The sequence below is a fragment of the Coturnix japonica genome, chromosome Z, assembly GCF_001577835.2.
Source record: "Coturnix japonica isolate 7356 chromosome Z, Coturnix japonica 2.1, whole genome shotgun sequence".
Lineage (NCBI taxonomy): Eukaryota > Metazoa > Chordata > Aves > Galliformes > Phasianidae > Coturnix > Coturnix japonica.
Window position 1 is genome coordinate 23,369,160 of NC_029547.1, and position 25,020 is coordinate 23,394,179.

Genomic DNA, 25,020 nt, shown 5'->3' on the forward strand with positions numbered 1-25,020 from the left:
TTCTGCTGGCACACACTGAGATAATAACAGTTTTCCTGTTGGTGCAAACTTCCAGATACTCATAAGCTAATCAGGTAACAGGTGCTCATTACTGAAGTATGCTATCGCTGTATTTTGTTGAGGATACAGACTTACAAAGACTTACTGAGAAAACAGGGCATCAAAGGTATATCCTCTGCAGGTAGCAGGGGATGCTTAGAGATTCAGCAGGGCTTCATTCCTGACTATCCTGGCCTTGTGCACCAGCGGGGACTGGGCATCCAAAGCTTCTCTGGGCAATCTGTTCATGGCTCATCACTCTCTGACCCTCCTAATAACTAACCTAAACCTCCCTTCTAAGTTTAAAATCATTTCTTCTTGTCCTGTCATTGTCTGCCTGTGTAAAAAGTCTGTCTCCCTCTTGTTTGTAATCTCCCTTTTAAGTACCAGAAGGCCACTATGAGGTCTCCCTGCCTTCTTATTTTCTCCAGGCTGAACAAGCCCAGCTCCCTTAGCCCATCCTTGTAGGAGGCTCCAGCCCTCTGATGATCTTCGTGGTCTTCCTCTGCACCCATTTAAAAAGTTCCACATCTGGTCCCAGTGCTGACCCCTGGAGGACCCCTTAGTTGCAGGAATTCGCACAACAGCAGTGCTTAATAAGCTGAAGCTGCAAAATACACAGTTGCATTATTCATAAATAGGTGTATTTGTGTGATTGACATGTTTATTGATGCTACCTCAATTTCTTTTGCCAAATTTAGCAGGTACCACATGAGCTGTTAAGATGAAGCATCAAAACTGAGATAGTGATTTCTCACTGAGTAGCGGTTTCTGGAGATACAGCTGGAAATAGAAACATCTTCATGTTCTCAAACAAGCAAACACGACACCCCAAACCCAGTTAACCACAGGCCGTGGTAAAGAAAGAATGGGAAAGTCCAGTCCCTTCCATTTTGGTCTACAGTGAACAGAAAGACAGATATGAAACATATCTATCTAATGACCAGGCTGTTGTCTTATTGTCTCTACAGCCAGACAAGGTATGGAATGGTTAAATGAGCAACCTGCTTATTTTTCATTCCTTTTCTCCTTCACTTGTAAGCTGCTAGAATCAGAGGCATGGTTAGAAAACACGTAGCTTCATGGAAGCTTTTGAAATTAAACAATTTAAATGACAGTCACATTTTTCAGAAGCCATATTTTGAGGAACAAGAGACCTGGTTTCTGTGAAGAAGCAGCTCTTCTAATGACAGGCTATCTATAATGCTACCAGAAGCATATGATAGCAATGACTTTGTACTAGTGAAAATCTAGAAATGAATTTTTTCTTCCACTGCTTCTTCTTTTACACAGGAGACAGAATGAAGCTGATTTGAGAGAGACCATCTCAACCTGTGTGATGAGTGCAGAAGAAACATCTCTTGCAGCGGGTCTGGACAGCAAAGAAAAATCAACAAACTGGTGTTTATTTCTTGTCATCATAAGCAGAGAGTGGCTTATATTACCCTCTAGGCTAAAATTCTATAAAGCAAACAGGAGGAAAGAAGGTCAGTCTTCTGTACACCAATTTCACATAGGAACAAAGAGAGTGTTCAAGAGAGGCCACAGTGCTGAATCCAGTATTTCAGTAAATTTCAGATATGTAACTTTCATCAGTGTTGAGGCCGCTGATTCCAACAGGTAAGAAGTACATACCAGGTGCTCCAGGAAACATCAGACATCATGTGTTTTGTGTTAACCCTGTGTGCCAATTTGCATCAAATAAGGCTCTCAAAAATGAATGCATCCATTTAAATGGCAAGGGCTTATTAAAAAAATGCTTCATTGTTCTTGTCTTTTTTTTCCACAGCCAAATTGCCCTGGCCTGTCCAAGAGCAGGCTGCACATTTGGATGGTTCTTTGCATGTCAGTAATTCATCCACTAAAGCTGCAGCTGGGTTGTGCACTGGGGAGAGTTCTGAAGGCGGTGATCAAGTTCCAACACATGGGAATGCACAGAAGAAGTCAGTCAGTACAAATTACCATCTTGCCACCTTCAGCATCTCTGGTGCCCAGCTTTTCCTGAGACCAGCGCATGCATCAGATCACAGCTATGAGTGATTTGTAACCAAGTGACAACTAAGTTCAAATTAACAGTAAGTAAATGTTGTTAGCTTTATCTTACTGACGTAAATAAAGGATGGGTGTGGTGGGTAAGTTTTGCCCAAAAAAGGTTTCGAATTTATTCTTCCCACTGCAATCGTTTTCCAGTTTGTTCTTGTCTAGTAATAGCAGAGTTCAGTATTTTCTTCCTCTGTTTTCAGACTTGTCTCTGAGATCTCATTCTTCTGTAGATCCTTCTCTGTTTGTTTTTTTTTTTCTTGCAAAGATATCTATATTTGTTTCCATTCTCAACTTTTAACATTTACTTCTGTTAAATCTTTCAGCTCTTCTGTGTTTCTCTGCTTGTATCCATAAGATACTTAGCAAAAATGGCCCTTTAAAAGCTGAGCTACAAGTGAAGGTGAGGTGTACAGTAGCGCAGTCTGCCTGGTGCCAAACTTGTTGGTTTGTGAGGGTTTTCCTTATGCACTCAATTACTTTAATGGTCTTATCCATGGTGCACGCGTGTTTTGGAAAAACACCGTCCCAATTAAAGAGCTGGCATTTATTTACGTCGTAAGTCATGGCTTCGCAGGCTGCAAGCCCGCAGATTCACCCTGTAGGTAGGGCAGCCCCTCCTTGCAGAAGGGGCTACACCTGCTGTTGGCAGCACGCACGTGTCCACTAACCGGGCACCGACTCTAACGCGCTCCTAACGCACCTCGCTATGACTGCCTGCCCAGAGCGTACGCCTATGTGCCAGGCGATGGAGGAGCGATCTCGGTTACTCCCGCGAGTGTCAAGGGCAGATGAGCGTGTAGGTGCGTAAGACCAACACCGCGGTACCCAGACGAAAGGGGCTGGGAGCGGTCTGGGGATGCGCCGTGGGGTTTGTTGCCGCCTTCCTCCGCAGGTGCGCTCGCTCCGATCCGTGCTTTCCCTCGGAACCCTCCAAAGGGTCCGGGATCGGGCTGGGGGCGCCGGGTGCGGTGTAAGGAGCGGCGGGTCGGAGCCGGCAGCGCGGGCGGCTGAACCCTCCCACCTCGCTCGATTTCGGCGAGGAAGGTGAAACGCGGAAGTTCCCAGCCCAAGCTGTCAGACGGCCGCCAGCTCCCCAGCCCGCAGCATGCAGCGGCAATAGAAGCACCGAGGCAGGCTACCCCGCACTGCGCGCATTCGGCTCCTGCGCCCTCCGCATGGCGACCTTACCTGCTGCCGAGCGGAGGGCGTTCGCCCTGAAACTCAACAGGTGAGAGGCGTCCGCTCAGTGGGGCCGCCGGGAGGGCGGCACGGCACGGTACGGCACGGCACGGCACAGTGGGGCTCTTCCCCTGAGAAATACCGGTGCAGAGCGGTGTGTCCATGTCCGCGATGGAGATGTGGTGGCGTTGGGGCTCCTCATGCTGATGTATCAGCACGAGGGTCCGACGGACGGATTGCCGCGCCCGGGAAAGAGGGGCTTACGTGGGGCACCGGCACGACAGGGCATCCCTCGCTGTGCTTTTTTTCACTTTTACCTTTTCATCTATGGAAAGGAAAATCAGAGAATCCCTCTGATGTAAAAGAAGTTTGTTCCCCCACGCATTGAAATGAGCGTTCAATGGTTGGGACGTCTTAGCTCGGGAGTCCCGTCCCAGGGAAGCGCTGATGCTCAGCTGCTCCGCGGCCACCAAGACAGTTGTTTTCATACCGATTTGCCGAAGGGAAACACCAGGCTGCTTTTCCAAACCCTTGTCAGAGGCTAAAACCGTGTTTCCAGGGGGGTTTGTGTAAATGCGGGGTGACTGAGTTTGCCGACACGTAAGAAAGCAAATAGCATAATGGTAATACAAACTGAGGAGAAAGCCAACCTCGGAAAGTATGCACAGAAACTCCACCTCCCCAGCAATCTGTTGGAGGACATGGGGTTTTCAGCTGCAGAGGATAAAATTAGCTCTGCTGCCATACGCTTTTCCCATGGCAGAGCTCACATCAGCATACCTTTCCATATCCCCTGAGGATTCATTTTGGATTTATGGTGAATGTTGCACAAGACTGAGATATCATACTGAGCGGCTGTGACATGAGTGGTTTGCTGCTGGGTCCCCCCCCAGGATTCACAGTAAATTGAAGCCTTGCTTGAATAAAGTGCATAACTGGCTGATATTTAGAGAGTTTGGGTTATTTTTTATCTTCCTATTTTTAGGGCCAGCTTTCTGGCAGCTTCTCCCATCCGTGGTGATGTTCATTTGACTGGAGCCTTTCAAACTAGTGCAACAGTGCCAATTAATCTGGCTCACAGAAATTTACTATTAAGAGCTCTTTCGAAATTGGACCATTACAGTTTTATTTCCTCTGATCGGATAGCAGAGCACTCCATATTTTTTGTAGTAAACCAAATGTTCGAGTTTCATATTCTTCACATTCTGGGGATGATTGTGGCTGAACAACCTGCTTATTTATTTTGCAAGTAAGAATATTCTCTTCCCTGCTTTGGTAGGGATGATATGTATTTGCTAGCAGAGCATCGCTTCTCTTTCCTCAGGCGGACCATCTTGTTTTTGCACAATCCATGCACAGTTTGATTTACTACCAGTAGGGTAACCATACTTTCACAAGAGGCATTTTTAATCTTTTTAATTAAAGAAAAAGGGGGACTATTAGGTGTCTTAGTTCACTTTTCTTCACACAAAAGGCTGCTCTGCAGCTATACATTTTTCTTCCTCTTTCTTCAGTTCCTGAACTCACTTCTTCAAAATAGAGCTCTTAATGAAAGTTGGTCATTGCTGACAAGGCATCGTTTACAGGAGCTATTACACTGTATAATTACTCTGCATTTTACTCTCCCCTGTAAATACACATTCAAGCTGTACACTTTCTCATTCATTTCTCTTGCTGGTGAATTGACTATATGCTGCTTTTAATGAGGACCAGTCGAGTTTTGGGCTCTGTCCTGGCTCTTTACTGCCTCTGTGCTCCTCACATAAGGTGAGCATGGCATGTTCACTAAATGCATGTTCATTAAAAGCATGACAAATATCCAGGCGGCTTACAAGCTGTGATAACCATTGTTCGGTATAAAACTAGCAATTACATAATCTGGAATGTTGTCTTAGTGCTCTGGTGTCATGCTTTAAAGTTAGTGAGTTCTTGATGGTGTGCACAGGGACTGCAAATGCTTCAGGAAGGAGCTATGACAAGCAGCGTATTTGTTTAAAGCAAGGACAAACTTTAAAATCAGGTCTTAAAATACGATCAGATTTGTGAGCTGCGTATGCAACCTGCCCACATAACCACGTCTTCCTATCGCTTTATTTGCCCTTCCACCCATGTTTGCTGCCCCAACCTGTTGCTTCCTGCCTTTTTTAATCCTGCAAGGACTTGCACGTATGTTCTTAATGCATGTATGTGTGAGTAGTTCCTGCTGTTTTAATGGGATAACTTTTACATATAACGATGTTCATCTTTTATGCAGAAATTAAGGAGCAAGCATCTAAATTAGCATCTCTGATCCTAGGCAGCGTGCTGACAACTGACCTGTGTTTCATGTGGAGTAAGTGGCCAAAAACTGAGCAGGACTTCAGAAAGCATCCAGTGTATTTAACATTTATTTCTATTGCATGAGGAAATAAGTTCCTGTACAACTTCTTAATTTATTTGAAATCAAGCCTAAGCCTTCACTAAGCTATACTGTCTTTCCAAATGGATTCCTGCACAGGACAAAGGAAGGGGAAGAAAGATCTCCTTAGCATGCAGTGTTGAGAGGTCTTTATGGTGCTCTCGGAATGCTATAGGTGTCCACTGTGTTGAGGAATGACCAGGGGATGTGGGGAAGTTCATCCTGGTTTCCATGTCAGGAGAGGCCATTTCCAGCCTCCTCTGATAGCAGATTTATTTTCAGTGCAATACCTTTACGAGGATGAGGCATATAAGCTTGACTGAATTTAAATAAACTCTTATTAAATAGATACAATGAAATGCTAATTACTTGGAGCAGTTTTCCAAACTTCATTACATAGGCCAAGATACTTCTTGTTTGTTTTGCTTTAAATGTATTAAATCAGCTGCGGAGAGAATCTCACACCTTTTCTGTTTTGCATCTACAACAAGCTCAGGTGGTGTGTATAAAGATGTGCTTTTTAAAAGATGTGGTAAATTCTCCATATTAGTTCTTTGCATAAAGCAAGTCATGGTAGAAATCTTAATAAAAATAACTGTCTGTTAGGCTGTTTGCTGTATAACTACTGCCAGCTTTTAAATGCTGTTTGGTGCACAGAATCAAATACGACCACTGAGGCACCGTCTAAGTGTGTGTATTGTCAAGACAGTTGTAGCATTAAAAATCATTTATTGCTGGGCCAGTCTAATTCAGGAAGGAAGGTCACGAGGGAAGACACACTTGATGAAAGGGCTGAATCCTCTTTTAGTTAAATGAGCTGCACCCTGGGAATCTGAGTAGGGATAACCCAAGTTAATAAGACTTTTCAAACTTATATGCAAAGCAGTATGCTCAAACAATCTTAACAGTAGTCTGTCTGGATTGCTGTAGATCCTTAATACTATAGATAGGGACACTCAGAGCAGGGTGCCCAGGGCTATGCCCAGGGAAATATGTACTTCCAAGGAGAGAGACTCCATGACCTCTCTGGGAAACCTGTGCCAACGTTCAGTTGCCTTTTAAAGTAAAAAACATTTCTGATGTTCACATGGAAACTCCAGCATGTACCTCCCTGCCTCTTGTCCTGGCACTGGGCATCACTGAACAGAGCCCAGCTCCATCCTCTCTGCACCCTCCCTTCAGGCATTTATGGACATTAATAAGATCCCCTGGAGCCTTCTCTTCTGTAAACTGAACAGGCCCAGCTCTCTCAGCCTTTCCTCACAGAAGAGACGCACCAGTATTTTCCTCATCCAGTGCATACTTCATTAGACTTAATGGATATTTGAAAACCCTAATTCTTATGTGTTGCTGGATTCCAAGAAAAGTTACCCTTCTCTTTCTGACTTACTGCAAACTGGTTTGTCCCAGTTCTTTTTATAGCATCATTGTACGGATGTCACCTGGATTTGTATTTATTACACGGAATAGACTGTATGTGCTTCTGAAGCATATGTGGAGAGAAAGGTGCTTTTATGGTCCATAAAGGTCAGTTCCTGCTGCAGCATCTGCTTATAGGTGTTTTACCTCCCATCCCACTTCTGTTTGAGTTCAAGACAGTCTGAGTGCACAGAAAAACTTGTTAAGAAATAGGAGTTGAAGCAGTGGTTTCATCCCTGTTTTGTCAGCCATTACTGCTGACTGCACATGGAAGGCTAAGCAACTTCTGGTCTCAGGCAGTTATTTCTATGGGTATAGTAACCTCTCTCTCTTCTTCTTTGGGATGCTTTTACAGTTCTTCTCCACTCCAAAGGAGGGACATAACCTGCAGAAAAAATAATGTAAATCTAAAGAATTCTCCATATTAGTTCTTTGCATAAAGCAAGTCATGGTAATTCTGTGATTCTGTGATTCTGTGTGAAGCAGGCTAGGGAGGCGTCTTGTCTACTGTAGGTAGCTCTGCAGTTAATGGAGGGAACTTCTTAATGCCTGTGAAATTATCTTTTTATCAGCCCTGGAGATAATACATTTGCCTTTGCTAGGGTGTTTCCTGTGAGAAGTTAGACCAGGCTAAGTCTGTGCTAGTGCAGTTTACAACCATGCTCGAGCAGATGGCAGATGTGGGTGATGCACAGTTTGGCTGGTCACTATGTATAATATAAACCAGCATCAGCTGATCTGCGGCTCACATTCAGGCAGTGATAGATGTTTGTATTTAAGTTCAACTGTATCAAAGCCTTCTGTACAAGTGCAGACTAAATGAAAAGCAAGCTATGTGCAAAACTGTGTGTAGCCCATGCAAAACTCTGTGGATCCTCAAACCAAATGCACAGACCTTTCTTACTGTAAACTGTGCAGAATACTTTTTTTTTTTTTTTTTTTTTTTTTAACCTAAAATTAATTTTTAGGAAGTAGAAAAGAAAGAGTAGTAAAATATCCTCTTACTACTTATTGACAATGCTGATGCCCTTGGATATTTGTAGTGGTTTACTTTTGGTTTGCATTGTTTATCCTATGTTTTATGATTGCCTTTTTTTGGGTATCCCATCTGTTTTACAATCAAGGTGACAGAAGGCACTTAAATAAGGGGCTGATGTCAAATACAGGCCCATCCAGTCAAGGGTTTAGATTACAAATATGGGAAAGGTGAGTTCCATACTAGAAATGTGCACTTTATTAGCAAACAGCCTCTGTAGAAACAAGCAGAATAGTGTTGTTACCACTGAGACAGATGTTACAAACAGCTGTTGTTGGCAGGAAGCTAACCTTTTCATCTGACTGGGTACTCAGATTGTGTTTAAAATATAGCCATCTATTTTCTACAGTAGTTGTTGAAGACTGTTGCTAAACTGTGCTTAGATCTGTGCAGTCACCGGAGCCAGATGTGATAATCCATGCTGCATGATTAGAATACTGTGGGTTTTGGTTTATCTCTGGAAAATGACTGATGAGCAGGAAATAGACTTCAGGCTGCATTTTAAAATCTGCTTCTAAAATCATACATCCCTCTATAAATTGGGAAGCATTCAGAGCTCAAAGCTGTAGACTGTGACGAAGTTCTGCTTTTATAACGCAAGAAAAATGAAGTTGTGGTTGAGAAACTTATTTATTTCCACCAGGTCCCATGCATACATTCCTTGTTTTATCCTTCCAGGTGTTGTTGTGTCTATCTTAGCTATTGGTCTGGCTCCCTTTGAATTTAAAGTCCCACTTGTCTGTTCTGAAAATGACAGAACATGTGCCTTCTTCATATACTTGAAACTGTGCCAGTGTTTTTCAGGTATGCTAGCCTAAAAAAAGATCCACTTTTTTTTTTTTTTTTTAAAAAAAACCTATAAATTTAAAGCTGTAAAGAAAAAAATATTATTCTGAGAAAAAATGAGGAAAAAACAAACACATCTTTCCTTTTTGTACTTGATCTGGCTTGAAGGAGGGGGGGCAAAATTTGTAGGTTTACATGTGTTTTCCCAACAGCTCCTGTGTCAGTCTCTGATTTTCAGACATAACTGTGAGGCAGAAATTAGGTAATCAACATTATGGGCAGTCCATCCACACTGGGTCATAAAAAGCTTACAGCTACAGCAGAACATAGCATTGTCTTCCAGGCTTCTGGGCACAAGGGCAGAAGCTGAAAATGCCAGTCTACCCATATCAACTGAAGTCCTACATGATGTCATCAGCAGCATCACAGCAGGGCTTTACTGTTTCCACTATGAAACAAATCAAAGTCACCCTCAGAAATATCACACACAAATGCTAGAAGTCTGTGTGCTTAGGAAGTGGGGGGGCAAAGTATTAACTCAAAAGCTTTTTTTTTCCCCAGTTCTGTGTCATTTAATTATCTCCTCCTCTGGCTTTTGAAATATTCATACTGTTACAGCGCTAAAGAGCCATCTATGAATATGTTATGGATTTCTTTGGAGTGAGTAATGAAATACACAAAATACTCATTTTCTTCTTACTAAAAATAAAAACCTTGGTTAAAAAAAAACAAATAACTTCATAAAGTAACCAACCCTGTTGCAGCAAAAAGAAAAATTCCCCGTGAATAACACTGACATACTCTTTTTTTTATTTGTATTACTTTTAATGTCTGAACTCCTTTCACTTATTGCTGACAGTTGCTGTTTAGGAAGAAAGTGGAGTCAAAGCTTGTTTAGCTGTTAAATTTGATATGAGTTCTACAAATGATCAGTGTTACAGTAGCATTTTTGTAATGGAGCCCTTGTGAAGCTCAGGTGGAAAATGTGAGCTGAAAGACAACTCCTTGCATTTGTGCCATATTCTTTTTGCCTTTATGTGGTAGAGCAGTGCAGAACAAACAAAAAACCAAAAGACACCCTGAGGCCATTCTATGACATTTCAGTCACAGTGTAAAAGCAAGTGTGTATGATCACTAATGGTTGTGAAATTGCTCTTGCAATTGGTAGATGATCCAAGATTTTGGAAGAGTTTTAAACTGCTTAGCAAGCAATAAACAAATTAGCAAAGAGTTAAGCCCTTGCTGCAGATTACAGAATCTTCTGCAGAGTTCAGTGCGTGTTTTTTAGGTGCCTTTTCTTGAACCACCTCAGCTGAAATGAACATATAAAGAGGACTCAGTGTGAGCACACAGCAAATACTCTGAGCCAACCATGTAACATTATCCTTAGATAAACAGAGGTTAATCTGCATGAAATATCTGTATACACAATGTTGAATGCTGTTTAGCGTAGTGGGCAGAACAATTTAAAAAACATATTGTTTTCACACAAATTAATCTTCTGTTACCGTCTGAAATATTCATCAGAAACTTTGTATTGATGTATAAACTCCAATGATCAATTTAAGTCTGTGGGAGTATGGCACATAAGATTAATGCATATATGTTTCTTTGTTTTAAGTACCAATATGCAAGAATCATTACACCTACAAACACTTCTGTTATGAGAACCAACCAGCAAGCAGCGCATGCTCTTCTCATATGCGTGTTATCTGCAGAGAACAGTGACTAGGAAGCATATTAAAATATGGGTCAGCAGGACCAAATCCTAAATCTTTTGTTTCTTTACGTGAACAGAAAATATGGTTGTCCTTTTCTTCCACTGCTAGGATTAGAATTTTATTCATCTGATTAGTTAGTTAGTTATTGTATGTTTATGTTTCTTCCTGATTCAGAAGCAGTAAAACTGAGCTGCAGTGAAAAACTTTCACTGAGTGCATGGCACCCATAACCTGGGTCAGAAATAAAAATGAACCTCTTGCCTGTTTTTATACGTAACAAGCTGGCAGTATAACAAAATCCATGATCTTTCCTCCTAAATTTCTTTCTCTGCACCATCTCCTTTGAGAAGGCTGTGGTTACATTTTGGCTGTATTGAGTAGAATCATTATTGCCTCATCTGATACAGACTATTAGTGTGGTGGACCCTCTAAGCAAAGAGGATGTAAAGGGAGCTGCCCCTGAGCTGCCAGGGAAATAGCTGCTAGTTTAGATCAGCTGCTGCTGAGAGCAGTAACAAGGCCAAGCTCTGCTGCCTTGAGGACTAATTGGAAGCTTAGAAGAAAAAACAGGCAATTCCACTGACGGCAAGAAAGGAACTTCTAAGCAAAATTCCCATAATTGCTAAGTATCTGGACTGTTGCCCAAAGCTGTGTTTTTGTGTGTGGGAGCGGAGGATGGGGGTAGGTAGTTATAGCTTTTTCTCTTCCAGAATTGTTGGTTGCTTGTTTTTCAGTAGTAACTAGAGAAGTCATGTGAAAGACAAGTCCTGCTTGACCAGCCTATACCTCCTTCTGTGATCAAGTGACCTGCCTGGTGAATGAGGGAAGGCTGTTGACATGGTCTACTTAGACTTCAGCAGAGCCTTTGACACGGAGTCTGCTGGAAGAGACTGTCTCAGTGTTATAATTTACTCTTGACACCTCCATCTACTGCATAACTTTTAATTTCATTTGGATAACTGGATCAGTAGATGTGGGAAGCATACCTTTAAGATCTTTTTTTCCTTCTTACAAAGCTTCTGATTTTCCATTAACAGATGATCTTCAAAGCAACTCTATTTTCCCTATAAATCTCTAATTGTGTTTATGTTTTCATGGTACCCATACTACAGAAGTTTCCATTGTCCTTGCCTTTAAACAGATTTCAAAGAACTATACTCTTGAGCAGAATAAAACTGCAGAACTAGCTCCTTGCATTATATGCATTGATACCATTTTAATTAAATTTAATTTAATTGAACCTAGCAGTGTTCAACCATAGATGCAACATACATTAGAGAGACAGAATAGATGGCTGTTTTATTTTCCTTTCCCTACACCTTGTTGAGCCCAAACTGTAACCCACATTGTCACATCTCCAAGCCTGCAATGAGCTCTGCCTTGCAGTGCATCTCAGAATTTGACTTACAGTTTAAACTCAGTTTTAAAAGCCTACAGATGTGATCTGTTACTTCAGTTGCAATATTGATTTAATATGTTATGCAAAATGTTTACTTCTCATTGGAGAGTATTTGTGAAATGCAGGCTATGTCTCAGCTTTCTGTCAGCAGTTCAGGAGAACTGCTGGAGTATCCAACCTGCTGCTGGCACAGATACTGACAAGGTTCTTCTTAAGCAGAGTAGCACCAATGTCGGGTTTGGTTTTTTTTGGCTACCCTCCTGTCCTTTTTGGATGGGTCAGCAACTCTGGTGAACTTGGGCTTCTTCAGTATTTACTCCAGAAGAGTTCTAGCATCATCATTCAGACTGGCCGCATCAATGTGGTGAAGCAATGAAGTCCAGTTGATGTTATTTTGCTTCACTACCGTGGAGCAATCAGTGATGTAAAGAGTCTGGGAGAGCCTTAGTCTTCTCGCTTCTGTTTTTTCTGGGTTTACGCTATCTTACAACACAGCGTAGCAATGCTGATAAACTGTGAATTCAGCAGTGACTTCAAACAAACAAAAGTCTATAGCTTCTGCTTTTCCCCTGATGATTCCTTTTTGTTCTTTGAAAACAAACAAGCAAAAAACAAAAAGGACAGGTACCAAAGTGAGCTGTCTGCTGGGTCCCACCTGTGAAGGGAAACAGCTGCCCAGCTTCAGCTCTCCTGGTTGTTCAGGGTTGTTGACCGCAGTGTCACCAGGCAGCTACCTCAAGTGTCCCACTGCCTTTTAAGTGGGAACATTTTTCCCAATTGCTATTTATTTATTTATTTATTTATTTATTTATTTATTTTACTTTAATTTAAGAAGATTGCATCTCCCCTTCATGGGTATGAACTGCTCGCTGTTTTCTTTATGCCACCTTTTACATACCATAGGGCTGCTGTCTCACTCCACAGTCAACTCTTGTAAACTGAACACATCCACTTCTTTCAGTCTTTGTTCATCGTCCTTCACAAACTACTTAACATTCTCACTGTTTTCTTTGGCAGGTTTTTCAGTGTAATTGCCTCTTCCTCTGCTGCATTCTTATGGTATACGTCAGATTTAGCAATGTCATTGGCTTAAATAAATAGAAACAGCTTCCCTTTTTCTGCACTTAGGGTATTCTGCTAGTGTCTTGGTCTTCTTTCTCAGAGTGTCTTCTGCAGCAGTGTTGTTTACTTAAACGGCTCATTTCCCATTTTGCATTTCTATGTGTGATACATTTTATTCCTAAGTTTAGAGATGTGCAATTCTTTTTATTGAGTGTAATGGTGCTGATTTCAGACTGTTTATGAGATCATTTTAAGTGCCAGTCTTGTTTTTCACAATTTATTCCAGCTTGATGTGAACCACAGATTTAATCATTATATTCATTATTACCATCATCAGTGCTGTAAAATAAGGTAGTAGACTGGAGCTAGGATGAAAACAAATTTCTCATTTACAGCAGTACATTGTTTGAAATCTAAACTATGAAACTATAAACTATGACCACACCTTGAATAAGGGTGTTGCATGTGTGTTTTTAAGAAGGTAAGCAGCTAGCTGTGATAACTCTATCTAGACATTATCTTGTTATTTTGCTTATAGGAATGCTGTGAGGCATACTGTCAACAGCCTTAATGAGGCCAGTAAAACTATCACAGAAAAGCATTAAAAGGTTCAATGTGACTGGCCTGGACACTGAGTATTCTTTGACTGGAGTGATTTATTTTGCAAATTCTTACTCATGAGTATTGTGGACCCTCTAGAACTAATCTTGAAAACCTTTTTTCCTCCCAGTGGGTTTGACTTGCACAGGTTTTTACCAGACAGCAAGTTTGGCCCCTTGTCCACATGCATGCTTCCTCTTTTGTGAATAAACATTCATACCATGACCCCTTACATGGTGTAATTTATATCTTCTCTTTTTTTTTTTTTTTTGGCAGTAACTTCTGCAATACACTGTAACATAGGTTTTTGAACACATCTGCTGCTAGGTCTTCTACTTTCAGCAGTAACACACGATTCTGCACAAGGTAGAAAATTACTTGATGTGTTCAAAAGAAAATCACAGTTTTGAATAATCTGAGCTTCCTGTTATACCTTGCTACAGATATTCACAATTAGGTATTATCCATTGTGGGAAGATGAAAAGAGTAACCAATATAGAAGCCGTTTTCCTTTTCAAAATAGGGCAGAAATAATGAGGTACAACCTCCAAGCAGCTGCTCTTATATATGCATCTTTCATTTTAGGAGTCAGATCTAATACCTGTAATGAGATGCCCATAATGCCTTCTATGAGATGCCAATCTCTTAACAGGAAGAGGAATACGTTCAGCACATTCTGCTGAGAAGAATAGCAGTAGCCAGAGGTTACCTCAATTAGTCATGGAAATCAAGAGGCTGCAGAACAAAGATGCAAACTCTGCCATGCAGCACCTGGTAGATCTAAGACACCTACCAATTCCTGCTGGAGTTGGAAGAGACTCTCATGCAGAAGAGAAAATCTTTCCTCTGCCTTTTCCTCTCTCTGTGTTGGCTGCCCTGGTGGGTTGGCTGCCAGAAAATTTTTCTTTTTACTTAGAATCTACTTAACTGGTGCTTGTTCTTTGGAAGTCTTGTCCTGAATATTAATGGTGAAATGTATTGTACTTATTTTGGTTTTATTTCAGGGCTGATTGTTCTTAAATCATACTAAATATTTATTGATTTATTTCACTGAAGAATGAGCAAGCTACTCCGATTACTGGTTTTGCAGACTAAGAACATATAGATACAACTGTATTATCACTCTAATATCTGAAAAACTCAGTACTGGCCTCTTTTTGCTCCCACTGAAGTCAGCCAGTTAGCTCTTAAGATGATTTTTCCTCAAGCATTTAGCTGACACATACTGGTTTTTAAATTCATGCTTTGGTTCATCTTGTGTTGTTAAGAGAAGGCTACACTATTAACATAAATCTGGGCTCATGCTGTACGGTGAGTTGTTCTGCCTTGCTTTCATCCACTGGTCAGTTACAGTTCATTAAAGTTTTTTCCTCTGTGAAGTTCATTAATCTTTCTGTGGTTTATTATTCTGCAATTCTGTTTTGCAGAAACAAAGGTGCAAATGTTGCTGCCACAGCTTGCAACCATATTTGACTTGAGGGCAAGGTTATTCTTTCTTGGATGGCCTTTCCTTCTTGCAAGGTTAACATAATAAGAGAAACTTGTGGAAAGTGTGTCAGAATGTCAATTACTTAGGACTGCAAATTGTTTTTGGAGATTTGCACAAACTACAGTGCAGAAGGATTCTAGAATATAATTGGAATATGTTTCTAAACACTGGGACAGGACTCTAAATTGGCTGATGTCTAGGGCTTGACATTTATATGTGGGTAACTATAGTTATAAGGTTTTTTCTGTGCTTAATTAAAGGTACTCCTCTGCAGAAGTAAGAAAGCAATTTACCCTCCAACCAGGCTTTGCACAATTCTGTCAGCGTAGCTTAAGTACTCCTGGCTTTTCTACTCTTCATCTGGTAAGTTCTGTTTTTGCCTTCTACCTGCAGGTACAGCCATCTGTGTTACATAATGACTTTAGGATCAATCAAATGAGCTTCATAGTCCATTTTACTTTCCACTGTCTTCTTCCTAAATATCTTCAAAATCCTCCTCGATCAGTGGGAAAATTACACGTTTGAAAGAAATGGGAGTGATCCTCAGAGTCTGAAATAGACAGCCTGCATACTACAGTAAATCAAAGAGAAGTAGTGAAGTGTTGGTGTATACTACAGCCATGCCTTCCCAGAGTCATTCAGCTCTGCTACCAAGTAAACACATTGTGTGGGGCCATAGATGTTCTGTGAAAGGAGGTCAGTGAGTAAAAAGGAAAAAAAGTGAAGGTGGAGACTCAGCAAGGCTTAGAATCATAGAATATCCCAAATTGGAAGGAGCTTATAAGAATCACCAAGCCCAACTCATGGCTGCACAGAAGACCACCAAAAATCAGACCACGTGTCTGAGTGCATTGTCCAGATGCTTCTTGAATTCCAGCAGCTCAGTGCCATGACTGCTGCCCTGGGAGCCTGTTCCAGGGTGCAGCCACCCTCTGGTGAAGAACCTTTTCCTGATATGCAGACTGACCCTCCTTTGTTGCAGTTTCATGCTGTTGCCTGGCTTAATGAACAATTCCCAGAGCCAGCAGCCAAAACCATTCCAAAAAAAACCAAAAAAAACCAAAAAAAACCCACCATGCTTGTCGGAGACTTTGATATTTCTTTTTCTTCTTTTGGTTAAGACTCAGAAAGTAGAGGGAGGAAGTCTTTGTTCACCAGTGGTTGTGAAAAATGGAGAACACGAGCTGTACGCGTTTACTTCCTGTGTGTCAGGGCCTCCCACCACAGCTCACTTCCTTAATCTGTGGTGCTGTAACTTGCTGGTTGTGGTTGTTCAGCCTGGGGAGTCTGGGTTCTCTTCTGCCCGCGTGCAGTTGCATTAGCTCTTGAGAAACGCGGTAACATTTCATTTCCTGGATATTGCGCCGTCGCTGCCATTTTGTGTGCTGTCACAACCTGCATGCCTCTAGTCCACCCTCCTTAAAAAGGTATGTTTGTGGTCACACTTTGTGGCATTTTCTATAGCATGATTCCTTTGCACATCTCCATAGTAAAAAGCATCATCCCTCTTTGTATCCTTTATATTTTGCACCTTAGAGAGACCATAACCCTCCTTCTCACTTACTTTTTTCACCATCTTTCCCACTTGTCTCTAATTTGCAGTAGTCAAAAGCATGCTGTTCCAGGGGTTAAAGATTATTATTGACACCTCAACAAAGTAGAGTTACAAGATATAATGAAATGTAACTTGCTGGGACAGAAAATTGTGATTTCTGAAAGGATGTACAATGCTTAGCTGAAAATTAGATTGTGTTAAGCAATATTATTTTGCATGCAAAATATTTCAACTTCGACAACTGACAAGATATAAGATGTGGTTTTGGTGTGCGTTTTGTTTTTGTGTTGGTTTTTTTTTTTTAATTGAAGCTGTGTTTTACTTTATTCTTTAGCATTTTGTTTTGTACAGCTTCATGTATGTATTTATGCATTAACAATGTTTTACCCACTAGCAGTACAATAAGTGAACATCAAGGATACTGTCTGAGGACTATACTGAATATGAATGAGAAGTCAAAAGCTAATAATGATCACTATTTACTCATAACTCTTGAGCCTGTATGTTCATCTTTCTGCTAGGTATAAATCAGATGGTGCATAACCTATTAGTTTTTGAACTTCTACAGATGGCTGCTTCATAATTCTCAGTTTTAGACTTTCCCAATGAGTCAGAAAAGCAAAGAAAGAGGGAGATTTTCCCTAAACTGGTTCTGGAGAATTCTGTTGATCCCTTTGGGGTAAGCTCTGACATTTAATTCCTGTGGAGATCCAATAAAAGAGGAACCTGTGGTTTATTTGACATGCGTCTCAGTGGTCTCTATTCTATCATTTGCCACATCTGTTCTTTTTCAAACGAGCGGCATGCTTTGTTTCTAGCATAATTTTTCTAAACATACTAAACATTTCTCAACACTTCTGAGTTTTTATTAGCTGAATAACTTCCCCTGTTACATTTCATGTTCAACATACATAGAACACAATAAGCTTCCAATATTTGTATTATACCATATATGCACTTTTTAATTAATCTCCCTATCTACAATGACTGATGTGGCAAAGTGTGTGAGAGCCATTTTAGTTCAGAACTACCAGAGCATTGCCGCATTTAAGCACCCTTGTACCCTTCCTAAGTTGTAGAATTCTTCATTGTCCTCCTGTGATAAAATTTCTGTGTGAAACACTGCTATTTACAGAATTATTATTTACTTCCCACACCACTGTTATTTACTTCATACTCAGGTTAAAATCCTGTCAGCTTCCCTGAGAGTCTTCCTTTAGTAGGACCCAGTAATAATGAGAGAAGACTACATGATTTTGGCCTGTAGATTGTATTTGTGGACAAGAACACAGAAACATAAGAAGAATAGCTCAGGAATATTGGATGAGACTGTTGTCACAGTAGCGTTGCATATAAAGGCAGTATCGTTATCAGGGACATCGTCAGCCTTATTTTCCTCACACCCCATCGTCAGAACCAAATAGATAGATTATCTGATCAAGGTTGAGACAAACTGTTGCTGGCAGCTTCAGAATGCAATTGTGTGAAATGCATTGGGTCAGAGTGATACAACACAATCCTTATCCTTTACAGTTAAGGATGATTTGATGGATATTTTTGGCTAAATTATTTCCCCCTAGTAAATAAAGTATTGCATGGTTGTTATTTTAATGCTCTTTTTGTGTCCTTGTTCATAACTGTACTTAGGCTTCCATGGTGTTTCTCAAACTCACAGAACATAGAATAGAGTTTTCTAAAGCTGTATTTCTTGAACTATTTGTCCCACATCAAGTCAGTAAGCAATACAAAATGCTATTCTCTGTACACAGCTGTGAATGCTCAGCAAAGAAAATAGGTGCACGTTTGGTTTTAGCTGTAATACCTTCTTTTGCATGTTAAAATTTTCTCTTTTTCATCATTTCTTTTTCAGCTAATTGATTTGTTATCAACTTTTCTCTGCATTCAGTGCAGTGGCAGAATACATAAGGTTAGAAGACTGTTCCTGTATGTTAATAAACATGGGACAGTGACAACAGTAAACCTAAAAAAAAAACCAAAAACAAACACAAACACACACACACACACACAAAATATTTTAAAAAACACCTCTTTTGCTAAAACAAATGTCTCTTTATGTCTTTCATTAGCCTTCCTTTTATGATGCTGTAGAACCAGTAGATTTTGAAGGCTTCCTAATGACACAGCTGAACAACTTGGACTCAGAAATGGCACATGAACTTGGTGATTTTCCTGAAGATGACTTGGACGTTGTCCTTACACCCAAAGAATGCAGGACTCTGCAGCCTGCTATTCCAGAAGATGGGTAAGGACACTTTTTGTCTTTCTGAAATACCGCAGGTTTAAAAATAGTGTTGGACTGAAAGATGTTATTGTTGACACCTCAGTTTTCCATCTCTCCGGCCATCATTTGGTTACTTTAAACATCTGTACTTTGCCATTGATTCTGTTAGTCCCTTTAGGACAGTTTAAGTCTTGCAAGGACTTAATAACCTAGCTGTTAGCAGAAGGTATTAGAAGTGGTAGTAGACTAGAAAGATCAGGGGAGAAGGACAGGAAAGTAGTATAAAAAGTAATTTTATAGCTGTGACTCCTGGGGGTGGAAGTTGATTCATATCATCCCTCTTGTAAGACCAAAGTTTCTTCTTCTTTTCTTTTTCCCTTTTAAATTCCTTCCTGGCTGTTTATTACATGTCATTGATTGGATGACTCAGTGTATCTTATTCAGTATCTTTCTTGCTTAATACTCACAAGGTTTTGAGGAAGGAGCATCTGTTGATTTCTAGTGTAGAAGTCATTTCTGCATCCAGGTAACTATAGGTAGATATTAGTGAAATAATTAGGAAGATTTCCACTGTTTTCAGCAGCTTTTAGATTAGAATAATTTTTGTGCTTCATACTGGTACCCGGCCATCCAATATTTATGTTAGTTTGATAAACAGGAAAAATACAGGCAGCAGAATTTTTTAGAATGACTTGGAAATTCCGCTGTTGTGGTTTAGAAGAGTTCTATGCACTGTATACAAAATACTCTCCAGGTATTGTTTGGCTAGAAATGGTACCCTCAAGTAGAACCACAAAAGCATTGCAGAGTCTGCAAACATTAACAAGCAGATAAACTTGAAGTCAGCATAGATTAACCCCAAACTGCTTAGTGTGCAAAGACAGCTAACGATGCATGTGTGTTTAGGGTGGGGCCTGGCTCCTTCCGTTTGTCTTCAGTGTTGTTTTCCCAGCATGCCAAAAGAGATGGAGGCTTAGATGGAATGACAATTCAGACAGTTTTCATCATGGACTATTTTCATTTCTGTTGGCTATCTGAGACCATTTCTCCCCTCTGCACACACACTTCTGGGATCATTTCGTAATAAACCTGTCATTTAAAATAGTAATTTTCTGTGTCTACTGTAGTGGTATTAGAAGATGCTTTAAGGAATCTGTGAAAAAAATGAGAGTAGTCAGTAACAACAAATATGCATTCAACAGACTTTTTCTATACAGAAAATCCCTATTTAAGTGTTCAGACTGCTCATATGGAAACTGATGTTACACATAAAATCCTGGTAAAGGATGCATGTAGTATGTAAAGGGAGGAGAGCATTCGGGAAAGTCATGCTTCAGAGATTTTCATGCAGGTAGTGCAGCCTGTGGTATCTTCCAGAAGCAGGAAGTAGATGCCACTGACCAGACAGGGTTAATGTGCTGGCTGCTGACAAAAGTGTGTCCCATCTGATGCTGGAAGTCACCATGTGCTGCCTTAGCCCACCCTGGCACACAGACGTCTCTGCTGGTCTGAAACTCAAAGGGCTGTTAGACAGCTTGGGCTGCAGGTCTCTTAAGAGCTCTTGGAGGAAAGTGCTAAGAAGCGTTATGTCTTTCTTCCATTCCTGCATCATGTGTCCTCACTTTAGTTGAAGGATGTAACAAGCAATTTTGGCAGAGGTCAGTAATATAATTCAAAGCAGGAGTAAGGAAATTGTGCTACAACATAATGACAGAACATTTATGGAAAATGACCTTAATTTATTTCATTTCAGTTCCAATCAGTGTCCATTCTCTGAAGCTGTACTGCCAACTCCCTACATTAGCTGAGGCTTAATGGAAAATTGTAAATTTACAGCATATTTTCAGATCTCAAAGTTTTCTTGAGCTCTTGGAATTTTCTCCATTTCAGTATAAAAGAAAATGACACTACAGTCATACTAAGGAACTGTATTTTCAAGAATACATGAGCTGATGCCTATGGAAAAATATCTCAGTTTGTTGAGACTTGTTAACAAGTTTTGGAAAAACATGGAAGATAGGTACCTGGTGTTCTTTCTTTTGTTTTATGGATATACATAGCAATATCTGTCATGAAGTGCATGGTGTGGTCAATGGTTATCTCTGTTAAATGCATGTTTGTTAATTTGGAAACACAACAACCCAAATCCGCACCTGTAGTACACCCATTGTTTAAAACTGAAAAGTAGCTTAGTAATACAATAAACATATAGGAGAGGACTACTATAGAGCCCTTTATCTGTACAGCATGTTTAGTTAAATTTCTTTTTCCTTAAGGCTTGACCCAGGTACTAAAATATTTACCATATGTTGCTTTTTCCCCAGGGTTGAGCTGGATTCACATGTGAGAGACTGTGTTCAGACCTACATCCGGGACTGGCTGATTGTGAATAGAAAGTAAGCTACCCACAAGTAGATGAAATAGAAACTACCTTGTATGCTATTTTACGTGGATAAGATGTATTGTTAGAATTTATCTGAAAAAAAAATAAGAATTTCAATCAGTACCCGAAGATAAAAGTGGACTTTAAAAAAAGTGGTCAGTAGTTTCACTCTACTGTTTTGTTTGAGATGGTGGGCTATTGCTAAATATTTTTGAACCTGCTTCTTAATTATTCAGGTTCCCCAGGAATTAATCAGGAAGTAATTCAGATCCACAGTTTGTAGCAGTGGTCCTTGACCTCTTATCCCTTCCTTCTTATTATCCTTTCTTCTGATGCTTGAAGCATCATTTTGTGCCCCAAAGAGGTCTACAGTGATGGGGAAGGGTCTAGAGGGCAAGGTGTGTGAGGAGCAGCTGAGGCCCCTGGGTGTGCTCAGCCCAGAGCAGGGGAGCTGAGGGGAGGCCTGATGGGGGCTGCAGAGAGGAGGGGCAGCGCTGAGCTCTTAGCAGTGATTGGTAGTATCACTGGGTTATTAGTGTAACATCCAAAAAACTATTTTCTATCTGTGAGGGATTGTCTCCTGCAGGCTCTGAAAGAGTTGTGTTGTTAGTTCTGCACTGTGCTGAGGGCTGTGAGGAGACTTCCTCCAGGGGCTCATGAAATTGGTTTAGTTCTCAGAAGTGCACGTGGTGAGTCACCAGGAAGAAGCTGGTGGGTTTTGCAGGCTCTCCACCTACACTACACAGAGCACAGTGCTCACTCCATCACACAGCTCTGCTCTGAGTGCTCTGTAAAGAGCCAGCCTTGTCTGTGCACACAGATAGGGACTGAGCCATTGACAGTATCGTATGGCTGTGTTTGCTTTTATGTATGCGTGTATAAATGTGAATTGAGCCAGAGAAATATACATGCTTCAAAAGGCTTTTGGGGTGTTTTACTGTCAAATTTGCAGATACTTTATTGAGTCCGAGGCCTCCCAGAAAGCTGATCTTTCACAGCTAACAATGCAAGCAAGTTACTAAAAATTACAAAGAGAAAGAATGCATGAAAGATGCTGCAGTGCCATGTAAACCCCTGGGAAAGGGGAACGAAAAGGGAGCTCTTGTTATTAAAATGTCTGTCCGTCCAACCAACTTCTCTGTGTATCAAGGCCCTGCTTCCCAAGATATGACTGAACATCACTTGCTAATGGGAAGTAGAGAATAATTGTTTTCTCTCTCTTTGCTTCTACACGGCCTTTGCTTGTTTTTAATTTCTTTTTCCTTTAGCTAAATTATCCTTATCTCTATGCATGAACCTTTTTGTCTTATCATATTTTCTCCCCTGCTCCTTCATTTGAGGAGGAAGAGTAAGAAAGTGATATGGTAAAATGTAGTTAAAAGGTGTCTCCCTGATCAGTAATGACTTACTGTGACATTACAACGAAAATACTGAGATATTTAGATGTTGCTTTTAAGTGATATGGAAAGGAAAATAAATGAAGCTGGGTAGTGTAACTTAGGGGACTGAATATTAAAATGCTACTACAGAATTTAGCAATTTTTTGAAAGGAGAGAATAGTCTAAATGCTTGACTCAAGCATAGCAGCTAGATCCAGGCATGCTAGAAACCAAATGACATCTCAGACAAGCAGCAAGCTCCATGATGCATTAGCACAGAGCCAGCTAAAAGGCAGGTGTTTCTGGCCAATATTCCTAAGGTGATGGAAATAATCACTATGTCTGATGAATAGCTTGGGGCTGAGTTTATTCCTAGGTCAGGATTTTCTGCTGTCTGAGGGCGAGAGTATATACAAAAATGATGTGAGTGAATTTTCTTCATTTTCAAGCTATCCTTCGTATCCACTGTAAAGCTACAATGGTCAGATAAAACATTTGAACATTGCAAAATGTCACATTTTGTATAGATGTTATGGTGTGCTGTTCTTCTCTGCAATTATGTTTCTAATTGCTTGATTTTTAGTTTTTCTTCTGTTTTGTTTTCCCCTAATTCCTTTTTGTTCCATCCTGTTGTGCTTGGTTTTCTCTCCCAAAGGAACCAAGGGAACTCAGATATTTGCAGTTTGAAAAATAAAGGATCCCGAAAAGATTTTCACAAGCATCTTCAAAAACAAACATTTGAATCAGAAACTTCAGATTCTAGTGATGCAAGCTATCAGGTATATTTTATTATCTTTGGTAAAAGTTATTAAATATAGTAGCTTCCCTCAAGGGAAGCAAAAGTCCTGGACAAACAGAGATCTCTGCAGCAGGTAGCCCGTCCTTATAGGGAGTTTCTGTCACTATTGTTTGTGGAGTGTGAGGATGCTGGTACAAGGGCTCGTGTGGCTGTGAAATGCCCCTGACACCTCCTGTTCAGGGAAGTATGAGCAACACAGTAGGCCATGTGCTGATGGAGGTCCACCATCTGCCTCCTGCTCCTCAGTGTGGAGTCAGGCTCAGAGAGATTTGAAGAATTACAATGATACCCTGCCAGCAGCTTGCTCTGCTTTGGCTTCTGCCACGTCCACTTTGAAAGTAAACTGCCCTTTCCTTTGTTCCCCATGGACACATATTGGCACAAACTGGAGGATGGTGCTTGCCATCATCTCCCACTTGGTGAGCCCCCTGGCAGGGGTGAAATTAAGGCAGCCTCTGAGAGATAGGCAAGAGAATCCTCATGATGCCCAAGCTACAGCAGGCAGCGAGGAGTTTTGTTGTCCCTTCATTTTCTGACAGGCAGGGCCCAGGCCTGTGCACATTATCCCTGAGGACACCTCCAGGACTGCCCCAGCCTCCTCTGATTTCGATCTGCGCAGCCTGCAGCCGGATCCCCGCCTGGAAAACCTGCTGCGGCATGTCACCGCAGAGGAGTTTGAGAGGCAGAATGAAGAAGCCCGACGAACCAACAGGCACGCTGAGCTCCTTGCCCTCTACCCATCTGTGGATGAGGTGAGCCTGAACGGCTTCTGGCACTCAAGCCATGCTTCACTGGAATGGAGACAGTCTATATCACCGTTAGAAATGTGACTTCTGGCCTGTATACCGGCTTCTTTTGCTTTTGTGTATCTACCTTAAATAATAACACAGTGAAGGTGTGGGCTTCACATGCCTGCCAGCCATCCTGAATGTGCACTCAAGCAGTTGTATCCAGACTCATGGTGTTGCTTGAGGCATTTCTGCCTTCTTTCTATCTAAGTCAGGTCACCTTATGGTAAAATTTTTGTGTCAAAACAAGCCACATTTGTTTGGAAGACACACCAGATGGAGATGAGGTGAGTAGGTATTTGTAAACTTAAATCAGTTTTCTTTCTGACTGAAGAGGTGAGGTGGCTGCTCTGTTTTGTAGCAGTGGCTCAGTTACATCACTTAAATCTGTTATGTAAACATGTAAATTTACAATTATTTTAATTGCATTTGAACTGTTTAATGATAGGAAGATGCAGTGGAAATACGACCAGTGCCAGATCGCCCAAAGGAACACCTGGGCAACAGGATTCTGGTAAAGCTGCAGACTCTGAAGTAAGTGTCCTTACATCCTCCCGGTCTGGCAGGCCTCGGTGACACTTTTCAATTACGCTGTCTCAATTCATGTGAGCATCTTGCCAAGACACACTTACATTGCATGTTTCTTGTTCAACAAGAGTTTACGTGCTTGCTTGTTCTTGCTTTAGTGAAATTTTGGCAGAAA

General features: G+C 41.0%; 1 protein-coding gene across 4 annotated transcripts in view; it reads left to right on the forward strand.

Moving 5' to 3' along the window:
- Positions 1-2,794: 2,794 nt before the first annotated feature.
- The window catches only part of DOCK8 (dedicator of cytokinesis 8), a 73,512-nt gene continuing 51,286 nt past the window's right edge, over positions 2,795-25,020 (forward strand). Inside the window, exons 1-7 of one of the 4 annotated variants that reach the window (XM_032441260.1) lie at positions 2,795-2,882; positions 15,432-15,534; positions 18,814-18,989; positions 21,293-21,364; positions 23,386-23,509; positions 24,069-24,281; positions 24,766-24,851. In XM_032441260.1, coding sequence (XP_032297151.1) covers positions 18,862-18,989; positions 21,293-21,364; positions 23,386-23,509; positions 24,069-24,281; positions 24,766-24,851 — 623 coding nt within the window. In that variant the 5' untranslated portion in view covers positions 2,795-2,882; positions 15,432-15,534; positions 18,814-18,861. Of the gene's footprint in view, positions 2,883-3,148; positions 3,311-15,431; positions 15,535-16,426; positions 16,599-18,813; positions 18,990-21,292; positions 21,365-23,385; positions 23,510-24,068; positions 24,282-24,765; positions 24,852-25,020 lie in introns of those variants that run through there. The other 3 variants (XM_015848888.2, XM_032441261.1, XM_015848891.2) reach the window with 3 other exon arrangements.